Genomic DNA, 15,724 nt, shown 5'->3' on the forward strand with positions numbered 1-15,724 from the left:
CCTCCGAGTTCAGCACACGTTCAGCTCGATGACGATCCCCGGACTCCGATCCAGCAAAGTGTCGGGGATGAGTTCCGTCAGCACGACGGCGTGGTGACGATGATGATGCTCTACCGGCGCAGGGCTTCGCCTAAACTCTGCGACGATATGACCGAGGTGGAATATGGTGGAGGGGGGCACCGCACACGGCTAAGGAACGATCCATAGATCAACTTGTGTGTCCATGGGGTGCCCCCTGCCCCCATATATAAAGGAGCAAGGGGGAGGGGGCCGGCCAAAGGGAGGAGGCGCGCCCAAGGAGAAGAATCCTACTCCAAGTAGGATTCCCCCCTCTTTCCTAGTCCAAGTAGGAGAGGGGAAGGAAGAGAAGGAGAAGGAGAAGGAAGGAGAGGGAGGAAAAGGAGGAAAGGAGGGTCGGCCCCCTAGTCCAATTCGGTTTGGGCTAGGGGGGTCGCGCGCCCTGCCTCATCTCTTCCACCACTTGGCCCATGAGGCCCATTGCTTCTTCCTCGTATTCCGTAACTCCTCGGTACCCCCGAAAATACCCGAATCACTCGGAACCTTTCTGAACTCCGAATATAGTCATCCAATATATCGATCTTTACGTCTCGACCATTTCGAGAGTCTCGTCAGGTCGCCGATCTCATCCGGGACTCCGAACTCCTTCGGTACATCAAAACTCATAAACTCATAATATAACTGTCATCGAAACCTTAAGCATGCGGACCCTACGGGTTCGAGAACTATGTAGACATAACCTAGAACTATTCTCGGTCAATAACCAATAGCGGAACCTAGATGCCCATATTGGTTCCTACATATTCTACGAAGATCTTTATCGGTCAAACCGCATAACAACATACGTTGTTCCCTTTGTCATTGGTATGTTACTTGCCCGAGATTCGATCGTCGGTATCCAATACCTAGTTCAATCTCGTTACCGGCAAGTCTCTTTACTCCTTATGTAATGCATCATCTCGTAACCAACTCATTGGTCACATTGCTTGCAAGGCTTATAGTGATGTGCATTACCGAGAGGGCCCAGAGATACCTCTCCGACAATCGGAGTGACAAAACCTAATCTCGAAATACGCCAACTCAACATGTACCTTTGGAGACACCTGTAGTACTCCTTTATAATCACCCAGTTACGTTGTGACGTTTGGTAGTACCCAAAGTGTTCCTCCGGTAAACGGGAGTTGCATAATCTCATAGTTACAGGAACATGTATAAGTCATGAAGAAAGCAATAGCAATATACTAAACGATCAAGTGCTAGCTAACGGAATGGGTCATGCATGTCAATCACATAATTCTCCTAATGATGTGATCCCGTTAATCAAATGACAACTCATGTCTATGGATAGGAAACTTAACCATCTTTGATTCACGAGCTAGTGAAGTAGAGGCATACTAGTGACACTATGTTTGTCTATGTATTCACACATGTATTATGTTTCCGGTTAATACAATTATAGCATGAATAATAAACATTTATCATGAAATAAGGAAATAAATAATAACTTTATTATTGCCTCTAGGGCATATTTCCTTCAAGATTAGCCAATTCGGCCCGCCAACGGCCCGTTAAAGATTTGACACCATTGCAGCCCATCGTCAGTTCGACCCCATGAACAGCTCGCTATATATCTGGGCTCAATATCGGCCCGATGAGATTTCGGCCTGTTAACGGCCCGTTTAATGGATGGGCCAATTTTCAGGATGTACATCTTTCGGCCTTTTAGCGACCCATTTAAATGTTGGGCTAGTTTCCGACCCGGTGTGTCTTTCAGCCTGTTGACGGCCCATAAATCTGATGGGCCATTTGTTGTCGGACCTGAGTTTTGGCCTTTTAGCGGCCCATTTAAGTGTCGGGCCAATTTTCTAGCCCGGTGTCACTTTCAGCCTGTTGACGGCCCATAAATCAGTTAGGCCATTTTTAGTCGGACCTGAGCTTTCGCCTTTTAGCGACCCATTTAAGTGTTGGGCCAATTCCCGGCCCTGTGTGACTTTCAGCCTGTTAACAGACCATAAATGAGTTGGGCCATTTGTAGTTGGACCTTAGTTTTGTCCCTTTAACGGCCCATGCCCTTCATGGTCCAATACGAGTCCGGTTTCTCTTTCGGCCTACTAAATGCTCACAACACAGTTGGGCCATCTACAATACGACCTGACTTTCGGCCTCTTAGCGGCCCATGGTCTTCATGGTCCAGTACAAGCCCGCTGTCTCTTTCGGCCTGCAAACGGCTTACAGTATAGTTGGGACATATGTAGCCCAAACTTAGTAACGGCCTGTTAACGGCCCGAGAAATAAACTGGGGCCACATGTTGCCCGCTTTGATGTCGGCCTGTTAACGATCCGGGAGGTAAGAGGGCCGACCATTAACTTTCGGCCTAGTAACAGCCCATTAACTTAATGGGAGACTAAAGTTTGTACATGTCTTTAGGCCAAATTAGATAATTTGAGCCCATTATGACGAGCAATTATGCATAGGACCAAAACCGATCATGCAAAGGTACGGCATACAGGGAATAAGTTGCACATCCAACATATATTACAGGAAATTACATCCACTGGGCAATCAAAGATTGATGCCAGTGCAAATAAATGAGCAGAACCTAACCATCTACAACGTCACAATCTACAACCTCAGCATAGATGAAGCCCATAAGCATGTGGGCAAGTTCTTTCTGCTTTGCTACACTGTCTCTAAAAACATTGATCAGTTGTTGTGTCGCACGACTCTGCACCTCTGATTCATCCACCATTTCCATCATTGCTTCAGCCATTAATTGGTTCACAAACATACATTTATTCCGTTGCATTCGAGACAGAGGATACTGAACAGATTCAGATGGCGATTTTGGCAGGCTTGTATTATTGATAGTGGAGAGTGTCTCGAACACTACATCATAACATAAATTAGGACGGGAACCAAACAGATTAATCATGAGTTATTGCCATATTACCTGGCCTAGATTTACTGGAAAGAAACAATGGGGTTGCCTTGCTGTTTTCAGAGTTTGTCTTCTTATCTTCAGCAGCCTGCACAAAATTAACACACTAGCATTGCTATCATTGGCCAAGTCAGATAATAGGAAAGCAACATTGACACAACGAATGTTTGGGAAAGTAGCCTACAACAAATTAACACAATATGGCACAGCTATCATCAGCCAGGTAAGGTAGTACGAAAGCAACATTGACACAATGAATGAATGGGCAACCAGAGAAGCATTACAATTCAGTAATGTGCGTGATATGAGATAGTACATTCATGCAGCTCAGTATGCAAAACTACCAGGCAGTTTTCCTTACAAAAATCAACAATGGCGCCTTTAACATTTTGCTACAACTAATTTTAGATCAGATAAAGATAAGATTCACGCCGATTAACAAAATACATGTTGATGTAAAAATATAGTGATATACAACAGGTACTTACATCAGCATTGGAGCACAGAGAATTCCCGCAAGATATTTTCCTCGAATACGATCCCAATGGAGGAAGTCTTCTATCGTTTAACCTTATTTTCTAAAAGAGAGATGGGTAAGAAACATGTAGAAAATATGATCATAATGCTATAAAATTTCATGATGCGAGGATACGCACATGCTTCTTAGAATGGAGTTGACATTCTTTTGCTGGACTGGAGCGGACTAGTTCTTTGGCCACTGGAATCTGCTTATTATCAGTGGGAGTTTGGTTTCTATGTGCTAGAGCAGTATCTATGAAAAATGGAGTTGGTTTATTATCTTCTAGCGTTTGGATCTTTTGCAAAGACCTGGTTTCTAAACCTTCAGATTCTAAGAGAGCCGTCTTCCCCTTGCATGCCTTATATAGAAGAATGGTGATTCAGTTTAAAACATGCTACAGCAGAGATGGAATAGGTACTGAAGAATAGAAAATGCATGACATATTGACATGTATTCCCTCCATCCGGAAATAAATGGACGGGTGTAGGCGTATTCCAGTTCTAGATACATCTAGTTTTATCCATTTCTGCGACATTTACTCCGGACGGAGGGAATATGATGTAAGACCTAGGGATACGACAGGACAACACAGTAAAAAAACAGTGAAAAACCCACTGCAGAACCAAAGTATTGAAACCCACTGATATGAGATAGTACACTCATGCAGCTCAGGATGCAAAACTACCAGGCAGTTTTCCTTGCAAAAATCAACATTGTGGCCTTTAATCATACATTTTGCTACAACTAAATTTAGATCAGATAAAGGTTGGATTCACGCCGATTAACAAAATACATGCTTATGTAAAAATATAGTGATATACAACAGGTACTTACATCTACATTGGAGCACAAAGAATTCTTGCAAGAATCTTTCCTCATAAACGATACCATTGCAGAAATTCTTCTATCTGTTAAGCTTATTTTCTAAAAGAGAGATGGGTAAGAAACATGTAGAAAATATGATCAGCATGCTATAAAATTTCATGATGCAAGGATACGCACACGCTTCTTAGAATTGAGTTGACATATTTTTGCTCGACTAGAGCGGACTAGTTCTTTGGCCACTGGAATCTGCTTATTATCAGTAGGAGTTGGGTTTCTCTGTGCTGGAGCAGTATCTATAAAAACTGGAGTTGGTTTATTATATCCTGGCGTTTGGATCTTTTGCGAAGGCCTTGTTTGTAACCCTTCAGATTCTAACATAGTCGTCTTCCCCTTGCATGCCTTGTATAGAAGAATGGTGCTTTAATTATAAAACATGCGACAGCAGAGAGATGGAATAGGTACTGAAGAATAGAAAGGCATGACATATTGACATATATTCCCTCCATCCGGAAAAATGGATGGGTCTAGGCGTATTTCAGTTCTAGAGACATCCTTTTTATCCATTTCGGCAATATGTAATCCGGACAGAGGGAGTAAGGTGTATGAGCTAGGGATACGACAGGACAACACAGCAAAAAAACTAGTTGAATGTAAAACTATATGCTAGCGAAATATGTACATAAATAACCAAGGCAACATACACGTGTATGATTGGGAAAATAAGATGGCATTGCAACAGAGCACTAGAACAACACTTCAATGTAAAAAAACATGGTATGGCAGACAGATGAAGTACATACTGATGAATAACAATGCATAAGATATTCAGAAGCATGATGTCCAAATTAAGCAGATGGCATTGTGATAGAGTAGAATGATAGTACTTGAATTTGAAAACATGTTATCATGAATGGAATAGGTACTGAAAAACAGGAAGGCATGACATATTTAGATGCATGATCAACATGCTAAGCACATGGCATTGCAAGAGAGTAGATACACTCCAGGACATTATATGCATGTTGTACCTATATCATAGGCCCAGTTAGAGCAAGGACCTTGTGGGGTGAAGAGGATTCATCATCTTTCTGCAAGTCTTCTAAAGAACTGCCTTTACATGTTCCATCATATTGGGTATCATTGACATCAAGTTTATTGGCCTTTACATTGCTCCGTGAGGTTCTTGTGGATATATCAGTGTGTGCAATTATATCTGACATGCATGGAAGATAACTAGTAGTTAGATTTATGTAAATGAGTGCCTGTAGGAGACGACATAAATAGTAGGACTGGGGTTAACTAGTAGCAACAAGTCTCATAAACTAAAGGGAGAACACAGATGAAAGCTACAGAATATGTATCGTTTGTACTCGAGATTAACTAGATGGCACACAAAAGTATTAAAGAACAACATAGGTAATACTAGAAGTGGTATAATACTATAATAACTAGCTTGTGGGATAGCATTGGCTGATGGATGATAACAATGGAACAGCGTTACCTAAAGAACAAGTATCTTAGCTGAACTATGGAATAGCGTGAACTCCTGAACAAGACCCGTAAGAGATCGGCATGAATATACAGTGAAATGTGATGATCTATTTTCCGTGCTTAGATGAATAACAAAGCCATAAATGTTGCACACAAGTAAGATGAGGGTACAACCTATCTGGCTGCCATCCATAGGAGTGAGCATCATGTGCTGACTTGTTGATGGCCCTGCAGTTGTTGTGGTTGTCCATGTCGGGCACGCGCATTCGATGCAAGGAACTGTTGAGTGGGGACTGTAGCTCCCTTCTGGTGTATGCTTCCCTTGTTGGAGCAGCTGCGGTGAGTCGAAAGACGGTGTGTCTGAAGATGCAGATAACGCATAAAGTTAAGAACGACATATCTCTTTGATCCGAAGAAATACACTAAGAGATCAACAGCAAGGTACGAGAGTGGTCACACGTCTGTTGACTGAAGACTAAATTGGGGTCACACGATTTTATTTTATTTTGGTACTGTCCGATCTACGCCGGATGGCTTGATGGCCATCTTGTGCCTCCCGGCTAACACTGTTCGGAATCTTCCCCGAAGAGCCAGCGACCAATGGCAGAGCAGCCTGCCTCCGTTGTCCGTGGCCCCGTCCAAAACCCCGCTCCCTGCCCCACCGCATTGCCGTGGTTGCGCCGCCCAGGGCCAATCCACAAAGACTCCCCATCATCCAGATCTGGCGGCGGCAGTACCTTCAACCCACGCAACTCTAAAAGATAGCCATCTAAGCGCTGCTTCCACAGCGAACTTCCGGCCCCGCACCCTTATGTTAGACACCAGCCAACTGGCAGCCTAGGAGCTCCGCCGCCTCGAGTGGTGCTGCTTCCCATTGGGAATCGATTGGCCCAGAATATAAATTTAGACAACTAATGCTTAAATAAAGTGATTTTAGATGAGGGTGCGACCTATCTGGTGGCATGGTGAAGTAGGCAGGTCCAGCTGCCGAGTCGGTGAGGCCGGCGCGGTTGCGGTGGTGACTAGCGGCAGGGAAAGAGCGATGTTGCAACGGTCGAGGGCTACGCGGAAGCAGCGCCAGGACTCTGGACGGATCCGAAGTTGGAGCCGCTCCGGCGCCGTGAGCAACGGCGGGGGTGAATCGGCTCCGGTACGGTTCATGCGGCCGTCGTCGAGGCAGCACCAGCAGCACGAAGTAAGAGGCACACGGCCCAGTGCAAGATGGCAATTGGACAGTGTCTCCGGCATTAGGGAGGAGGACGGCTGTGAAATTGGTGCGGTGGGGAGCGCCATGGAGGTGGGGCTGAGGTTTCGCGGCTCGGGAGAAGGAAGCTTCCCGGGGAGAAGGTGATTTGGCGCCCACGAGGTATGAATGGGGGCGGGCGGGGGGGAATTGGGAGGGGAGTGGAACCATGTCTTACGGACGCATTTGTCTGAAATGTGAGGGGGAGTTCCAGTTCTACCCTTGCCTATAGGCTTCTCGGCTTGGGTCTGTGTACTGAGGGTCGGGGATAGCAGTGTAACTTTGCTTCTCCCCAAATAGTGGGCGGGAGCGATTTCGGGCGAGGAGGGTGTGTTTTGAACTATAGTGGGCACGAGCAAATTCGGGCGAGGAGAGCATGTTTTGCAATAGTGGGCACGAGCCATTTCGGGCGAGGAGAGCGTGTTTTGCGGACCATGGTTTATGAATTATTCGGCACATGTCATTTTGGCCGAGGAGAAGGTGCGCTTGGATGAAGTTACGAACCTACCCTCGATGTACAACGGGCCAATTGATGCGTGTGCCACATAGGACGGTAATTTCGCGTCTCCCATTTATTTGCTCGGGCGAATTCCACCGAGCAGAGAGGATGTTTAACGGTTCGTTCAAATTTTGGGAGAACGAGCATCCACGTCTACCTTACCAAGTCGATTCGAATCAAATTTTGAAATATTAGCTTGCCAGTTCTTTTTTAGATGGAGAGATGATGCCTGGGAGTAATGTGTTTTTACATGCTCGTTGCTAGCGATTTACTATATGACAAATAGTTGACCCACTCAAAAACGTGAATCAAACCCAAAATGAAATATCTCGATTCAATGAACTAGCTCGTTAAGTAGGTCAAAATAGTGAACTAAATCCAAAATTGAACACCTCAATCGAGTAGCATGTTGTACAGTATTATAGTAGTCCATGAACATGTTGAAAGTCAAATTAATGAACTTGTTTGATATACGCATATATCCATTCATGTTTGGATTGCAGACAACATGGTCTCCAATTTAAATATTTGAATGCAAGTTTATATCAGTCTTTGATGCATAAAACGCGACCTCCCCCTCTCCCGGACTCCTTTTCTCTCTCTCTCTCTCTCTCTCTCTCTCTCTCTCACTCTCTCGCCGACAATCTTCAATTCTGTCGCATGCATCTGACACGAAAACCTTGTTGGTCCCTCTCCCTTTCTCTCTCTCTCTCTCTTTCTCTGTGTGTGTGTGTGGGGGGTCTTTCTAGTCCGCATTCATATATACACCATCTATAGGTCTCTCTCGCACACTATGTACGATACTCTAGCTAGTCCAAGCTAGATATCTTGGGTGCACTCATCGTACGCACATAAATTCCTTGGCTCTTTGCCCGTAACTGTCTCACGCACCACTATGTCGTCTCGGAGCTCTTCCCCCCTCTCTCAAACTCTCCATCCACTTGGGTCACACATACACATGCATATCTCACTCGCACTCGATAGGCCCATCTAAAACTCTATCTGTCTCCATCATTCTCTCTCCATCTCACACGCACACACACACACACAGTCTCATGCCCAGCTAGCCAAGTATGATGGTCTCTCACTCAATTGTAGGCACACGCAGTCCCCCCTATATGTATATGACTAGCTAATCTTAGTCTCCATCACAAACATGTGCATGGTCTATCTCGATTTCTCTCGGGGCATCTTTCTATTGCGCACGCACTCCCTCGATCTCCCACCCATATAGTCCCCTCACGATATCGAGGGGATCTCTCTATCACAAACACACCCTCTCTCCCTCCCCTTGCTTCCATGCCATCCATGTGTCCCTCTCGACCTTTTTTCCTTGTTGGCCAGACCTCTATTGGACATGTGCTACAGGGGTGTCTCCCTCCGTTGCAAACAATCACACACTAGCTATCTTCGTGTATCTCCTCGCGTCTCTTTTCCATCTCAGAGATGCATGCGTGATATGTTCGCATAAGAAACGAAAAAACACACACTCTCTATAATTTATTGTTTTTTGTCACTTTCTCTTTCACACACATACTCTTTTTGCACACTTACTCATTCTCCTTCACACGCACTTGATCTGTCTCGACTGAGGCACTCACCTCCGTCCATAGCACATAGATTTATTGAAAAGTCAAACATCACAAAGTTTGACCATGTACGTGGAGAAAAAGAATTACATCTAGTACGACAAACATATACCATTAGATTCACCATGAGATGTAGTTTTGTATGATGTATCTTTGGTATTGTAGATATAAATAACATTTGCGTAAACCTGATCAAAGTTTCCAAAGTTTGACTTCTAAAAAATTTACATGCACTGCATCATCGAGCGGATGGAATATCTCTTTCGCCCTCTCAGCTATCTGACGCACCACTCAGCCTTATCGGGGCTCCTCAATCTCTCTCAAACTTTATTGGTCAGTTTGGTTCGTGACCTGACCCTCATGCCTTGATGGTCAGTACTGCCTGGTGTGGACGTGAGATGTAAAATATTTCTGCCTGGCAAGGCTTGTGTGGTGCTCAAGCGTTTGGTTCATGCCTGGGCCAGGCAAAGCATCAATGTCCCATCAATCAATCCATGCATCAATTATTTAATGCTAATATCCATCCATGTTGCTGTTAGCCTCGTGGCCGCACGACCAGGCATGGCCAGGCGTTCGAAATCGGTCGCTTGGGCCAGGCTACTTGCAGTGTGTGGAGTTCAGCCATGCTAATTAAAGTGCAAGGGAACCCAGCCCAGGCGGACTTTCTTTTTCACAGGATAGCAACCAAACAAGCATGCATGAAATCCAACCACAACCCCAAGCCACGCAAAAGATGCTCACGACGCAAGCCAAACGGGCCTTATATCTCCCTGGTTCACACATACACATGTCTCGCTCGCGCTATACATATAGACCCATCCAACACTCTCCGCCCTTGTTCTCTCTCCATGTGACATGCACCCCCCTAAGTACCAAAATCCCTCACTCCATCATAGGCTCTGTTTGGATCCATGGGTTAGAGTTAGTTTGGGTTAGTTTGGAGTCAACTAAGCCAAAAAGATCCAAACAGGAGGGTTAGTTTAGGTTAGATGCATCTAACCCATCCAAAAAAACTAACCCATCCAAGAGGTGCTTATTTCGGTTAGTTCTTCTCGGGACCACTAATAAACACTTTTTTCTCTCACTCTCCCCGCAGCAGATCCCTCCCCACTTCCTCGAAGCTTCTCGTCCTCTCCCTCCCTCCCTCTCGCACCGCCCGTGAAGGTGCCTCGCCGTATCCGCGCTCCATCTAACCCTGCCATCCAAACACCTCTTTACTTTGAGTTAGTTCAGGGTTAGAATCTAACTCTAACCTCTAACTGAGTTAGAGTATCCAAACAGGGCCATAGGCGCAAGCACTCCACCCCCCTCCTAAGTATGATTATCTCTTACTAGCCATCAGGAACACATGTATTGTCTCCTTCCATCCATACGTCTATCTCGATATCTCTCGGGGCATATTCTATCGCGCACACAACTTTTCACTCGATCTCCCACCCATGTAGTCCCATCACGATCTCTAGGGGATCTCTCTATGACAAACATACAGTCTCTCCTCCCCATGTCTGCATTTTCACCGTACGTCTCTCTTGACCTCTCTCCCTTGTTTGTCAGACCCCTCTTGGCCACGTGCTAGGGGTCTTCCTCTCTCGGTTCCAAACAACCACACACTATCTCCTCACCTTGCCTCCGTTGTCGAAGATGCATGTGTGATATGTTTGCATAAGACACGCACGCTTTTTCTCCACTTTTATCGTGTGTTGTCCATGTCTCTTTCACACATGCACACACACTTTTTTCACTCTCTCTCTCTCTCTCTCTCTCTCTCTCTCTCTCTCTCTGGCTAGTTTGCAATTAACTAAGAGAAGGCCTACTTGTGTACCTTGTGGTTGATGTAGTATTTGCAGATTGGAGAATGGTTGGCCTCTAGCGTTGTTGCGGGCTTGATGGTGTCTTTCTTTTCCATTTTTGAGCTCCTATTCGTCCTATGAGAAATATTTTTTTCAAACTGAAAAACAAATGCGCAGCTACCCTATTCCTTTCTCAGGGTACATTTTTTATATTTAATATCTATCTTTTACAACAATTGGATTTCACTGTTGACCATGGATTACATGTTTCTTTTCAATTATATAGAGAAAGAAATGCTTATATGGGGCGGCACTCCTCAAAATATGCATATTTTCCAGAAGCGGTGAGCTAATTTCCCAGGCTTACATCATGTTGGTCAACGCAATCAATCCAATCAATTGGCTCAATATCATCTCCGTGATAAATTAAGGGCAATGCTAACGTGAATCATCTATTAGACATCATCAAAAAATTTGCGGACATGGGATAAGATAACAGAAGCTTACAAGAAAAAATGTGAAACTTTCCTCCTCCTCCCATCAGCGCCGCCTCCGGTCCGTCCCATCTCCTATGGACTTTTAGGCCATGGAGGTGCAGAGGACCTCAGGTCCCGTCGATGGAAGGGACCCCTTTCTTGTTTTTGTTAGGTTCAACGTCATGATTGGCGCTGTGTGGCGGCAACGATATCCCTCAGTAGCAATAATGTATCCCACGTTCTATTCCCGTCCCGATGGTGCATCTAGCATCGTCGGAGGGCGTGTGGAGGTGTATCTTCCTCGGATCTCTCGGGATTCAGTCGATGCTGGTCTTCGGAGGGCGTGTGGAGGTGTATCTTCCTCGGATCTCTCGGGATTCAGTCGATGCTGGTCTTCGGTGGGTCTGTTTGGATCTTTTCTTCGATTGTCTTCATTTGCATGTTTACATATTTTATCCTTCCGATCTATGACTTTCTTCAACGGCGATGGTTGTTGCTCTGGTGTGCTGGTGCACTGGCCCTACGGGGCCTTAGCACGACGACTTTCTTACTGTCTACTACAACAAACTTTGCCCGCCTCCAGCAAGGGAGGGGCGATAATGGCAGCGCGCCTTCGACGCGCTCCAATGCTTGTAGTCGTCTCTAGGTGGTTCATGGACCTGGTTTTAGTTTTTATTACCTCTGGTGTTCTTTGTACTGCCATGATTAAAAATGAATATATTGAAAACTTCTCAAAACATCTTTGTGGACATGTTTCGTGTCCATGGACATCCTACCGGGCAGATGGCATCCAATTGGGGTCATCAAAATACTCGCTCAGCCCTGTTCGGCCTTCTTTGTTTCACAAATTTATCTAGATCAATAGCAACTCAACCATACATTTAAATAGTTGTAAAGAACTACTCCCTCCGTAAACTAATATAAGAGTGTTTAGATCACTAAAGTAGTGATCTAAACGCTCTTATATTAATTTACAGAGGGAGTACAACCAAAAGGAACGGATGTTCAACCAGTTTTTCACATCTACAGATCCGAAAGCCTCTGGTCCAACTGTTGGTGCCAAAGAACTCAATTTTGGCCTCTTTTCGCACTCCTTTCGCACAAAGCATTTGTACATGCTAGCATGGTACTCTTGAACAAACTTCACCGCATTGGGATCGAAGTCCGTCGGCTTGATGAACAACATTTTCCGCGTCTCGGCTTTGACCCTGATAGCAATCTTCGTCTCCTGGAACTTATGCTTCTTCTTTTGCATCTCCATGAACATGTCAAACCTCTCCACCTTCTTGACCCCTTCATCTTATTGCGATTGGCAACCGCCTCCTTCGCCAACATGACCTTGAACTTCTCCGTCATCTTGTCGCCACCCCTTCTTCGCCAACATGACCTTGAACTTCTCCGTCATGTTGGCTGCCACCCCTTGTCGCTTTTCCTTCTCTGTCTTCCACTTTGTCCCCCTCGACCTAGCCACATGGGTGGCCGGTGCGACCCTTCGTTGTGTTGGATCACCATCTTCATCATCTTCTTCAGCGATGATCTTGGCAGAATTGACAATGTGTTTCCCACTTGCTTTGCTGACCAACAATGAATCATGTGCAATTTACCCAAAAAAAGTTGTATCCTTTTGCTCTGTGCCATGAAACGGATCCACACTAGCGCCCCCGTATATCAACTCATCCTCCTTGTTCAAGTAGGTGGTTCGCCACTTCTTCTTTGTGTTGGCGCCGGCGGCCAATGGTTGTCCGGCTCAAAGTCCTGCTGCCTGGTGTACGCCTACTGGGTGTCAGGCAGCTGGGTGTACGGCTACGGGTCTTGCTCCTCCTGGGAGTCATCCACTTGTTCATCTTCATAGCCGCATCTGTTGTGGATAATGTTCATTGTCGCCTAATCCTTTGTTGTTGTCTTGCTTGGTTGAGGCATTCCAACAAATAGTGATCGGGCCCTGACAGACGAGAGCTCCACAGAGGGAATTGTGGATAATGTCACATGCATGCACGATGAATCCGTGCAGACGTAGTCTCTGTGAGGTCGACGATGAACAACACTCGTCCAAAGGAGGCTGCAAACTGTTGCGGCGACTACTGCATGTCAGGCGTACCGAGATGTTGGGCCGTGTAGAAGTAGGGTGGCCTATACTGGGCGGGCTAGCTAGGAATGTGGTTTATAGGGCGGCACTGGCCAGGTGGTGTGCTTTGGATAGCAAGCTACGACCTGACCTGCCACCGCCGTCTTCTCCGCCTTCGTCTTCCTCTTGAGGCATCGGGCTGACATTGAGCGGATGCAACCGTACGGGCATCATCCTTTGGGTTTGGGTTCTGACACCTGCAAGACAACAAACATCATCTTTGGCTCCTCCGGTGGCTCCATCATGGCAGCGCACGATGGAATGAGGAGGAATGTGACGGTGCTCTAAGCGGAGGGACCGGTCCGGGCATTTTAGGTGAGTCCCGTTGAAAGGCTGAAAATGTCTGGCCATATATTTGGAATCGATTTAGTGATCTGCATTGGAGTTGCCTTAAAAATGTTCAGACCATCTAATTTAAATATTTGCAGACCGTTTCATGATCGGCGTTGGAGTTGCCCTAAATACCCTCCAGAGAAAGGAGCCAAAGCCAGTACACAGGTGGGTTGGGGATGTGGAGAAAAATCTTCAACGGAATCCTACGACTCATCATCATCATGCATGCATGTGACATCCAAAGGCCGGAGACCTTTTTATTTGGCTAATCTTGCATTAGTTGTGTATATGATGTGAGATCGTTGACCATGATTGTTTACTAGCACAGCTCCATTGATTGGACCACATCAGTTTTTTTAAGGTGGATGATCAGAGAGTCATACTTCACTTTTCTTCTTTGCGAGGACCACTTAGTTAATCTTGACCAACTCTCAAACCATTGTGTCCCCTGAATGCTCCAGAGGTTGTCGTCCGAACAAATGTTTTTATTTTAAAAAGGGAAAATTTTGTTTAAAAACGCGAGTTTGATAAATAAATAAATACATATTTTCTCCGTCCGGAAATACTTGTCATCAAAATGAATAAAAGGGATGTATCTAGACGTATTTTAGTTTGAGATACATCTCTTTTTATCCATTGTGATGACAAGTATTTTCGGATAGAGGGAGTATATAATAACACGATGATACAGACAGCCAATACAAACGCAAAAAAGAAAACAACAAAAATCAGCCCCCACGGTCGTTATCTTCGAAGAAACGCCAAGTAGTGTCTCTTAGATTTATGAAAAAAATGCATATTCCACAAGAACGCTAATGACGCTGTCTCATGAAGTGAACCACCGAATCTCGATGAAAAAGTCTCCAATCCAAATTATCTACACAAAGATGCAGCCATAGTTGGTTGCATGTGCCAAATTATTGTTTGTCGCTAACGGAGAGGTGAGCATCCAGAACAACACCTTAGTGATCATGGACCAAACCATGAAAGTCGGCTTCTAGGGTTTCATTGGGGGCTGAACGTCTTCATCCTCTCAAACAAGGTGATGGGGTGCCACTTCAAGCCCCTCCAGCGCCAGAGACGGCCTAATATTGTTGATCATGGACACGTGGCCATCAAAACGACGGTCATATGCCGGACCATCGCCCTGGAGAAGAAGGCAACACAAATGGGAAGAGGAATAGATTCAAGAGCTCGACCTCCATGGGGCTCGGTGCTGGTGGAGGCGGGGAGGCCGGAGACGACGGTGACCTCGCGGACACTGCCCACGGTGGCGCCGTCGCCGGCGGCGAGAGCACAGGACTTGATGAAGTGCTTGTAGCGCTGTGGATTGGCGAAGCCGCGCACGATGTCCCACACGGCGGCAAGAGGTGCCTGCACGCGCTGTGTGACCAGTGACGTGCACGTCCCGCTGGTGCGCCCAGGGAATGTGTGGTGCTCCTCCACCACGCCCTCCACCTCCCTCCGCTCCGGCTCCGTCAACCCTTGACGGAGCGCGCTCTCCATGTGGGGCTCCATGCTCTTCCCTTCTCTCTCTCTCTCTCTCTCTCTCTCTCTCTCCTCAGGGACTTTGTCACGTCCATAAGCATATGGATGTTTTGAAAAGTCAAACCTCAGAAAAGTTTGACTAGGTATATGTGGAGAAAAACATTTACATCTGGAACGATCATTAGATTCATCACAACATGTACTTACTTCATACTATCATTTATCTTTGGTATTGCCGATATAAGTAATTTCTTTATAAACTTGGTCAAAGTTTCAAAAGTTTGACTTAAATGTTGTAACTACATTATCGAATGGAGGGAGTAGCTCTTTCTCTCTCTCTCTCTGCTATCTCTCATGGGCCTCCCCTCTCACTTGAACTCTCTATACC

General features: G+C 45.7%; 1 protein-coding gene across 1 annotated transcript; it reads right to left on the reverse strand.

Annotated features, from left to right (window-relative positions):
- Positions 1–14,946: 14,946 nt before the first annotated feature.
- LOC123067453 (abscisic acid receptor PYL9-like) lies at positions 14,947–15,366 on the reverse strand. Its single transcript, XM_044490239.1, has one exon. It carries the CDS (start codon positions 15,364–15,366, stop codon positions 14,947–14,949), a length of 420 nt encoding a protein of 139 aa, XP_044346174.1.
- Positions 15,367–15,724: the final 358 nt, after the last annotated feature.

Source organism: Triticum aestivum, chromosome 3B (genome assembly GCF_018294505.1).
Source record: "Triticum aestivum cultivar Chinese Spring chromosome 3B, IWGSC CS RefSeq v2.1, whole genome shotgun sequence".
Lineage (NCBI taxonomy): Eukaryota > Viridiplantae > Streptophyta > Magnoliopsida > Poales > Poaceae > Triticum > Triticum aestivum.

What these genes read in the sequence shown, in the direction of transcription:
- LOC123067453 (XM_044490239.1), bottom strand. Translation starts at nt 15,366, where the DNA reads ATGGAGCCCCACATGGAGAGCGCGCTCCGTCAAGGGTTGACGGAGCCG.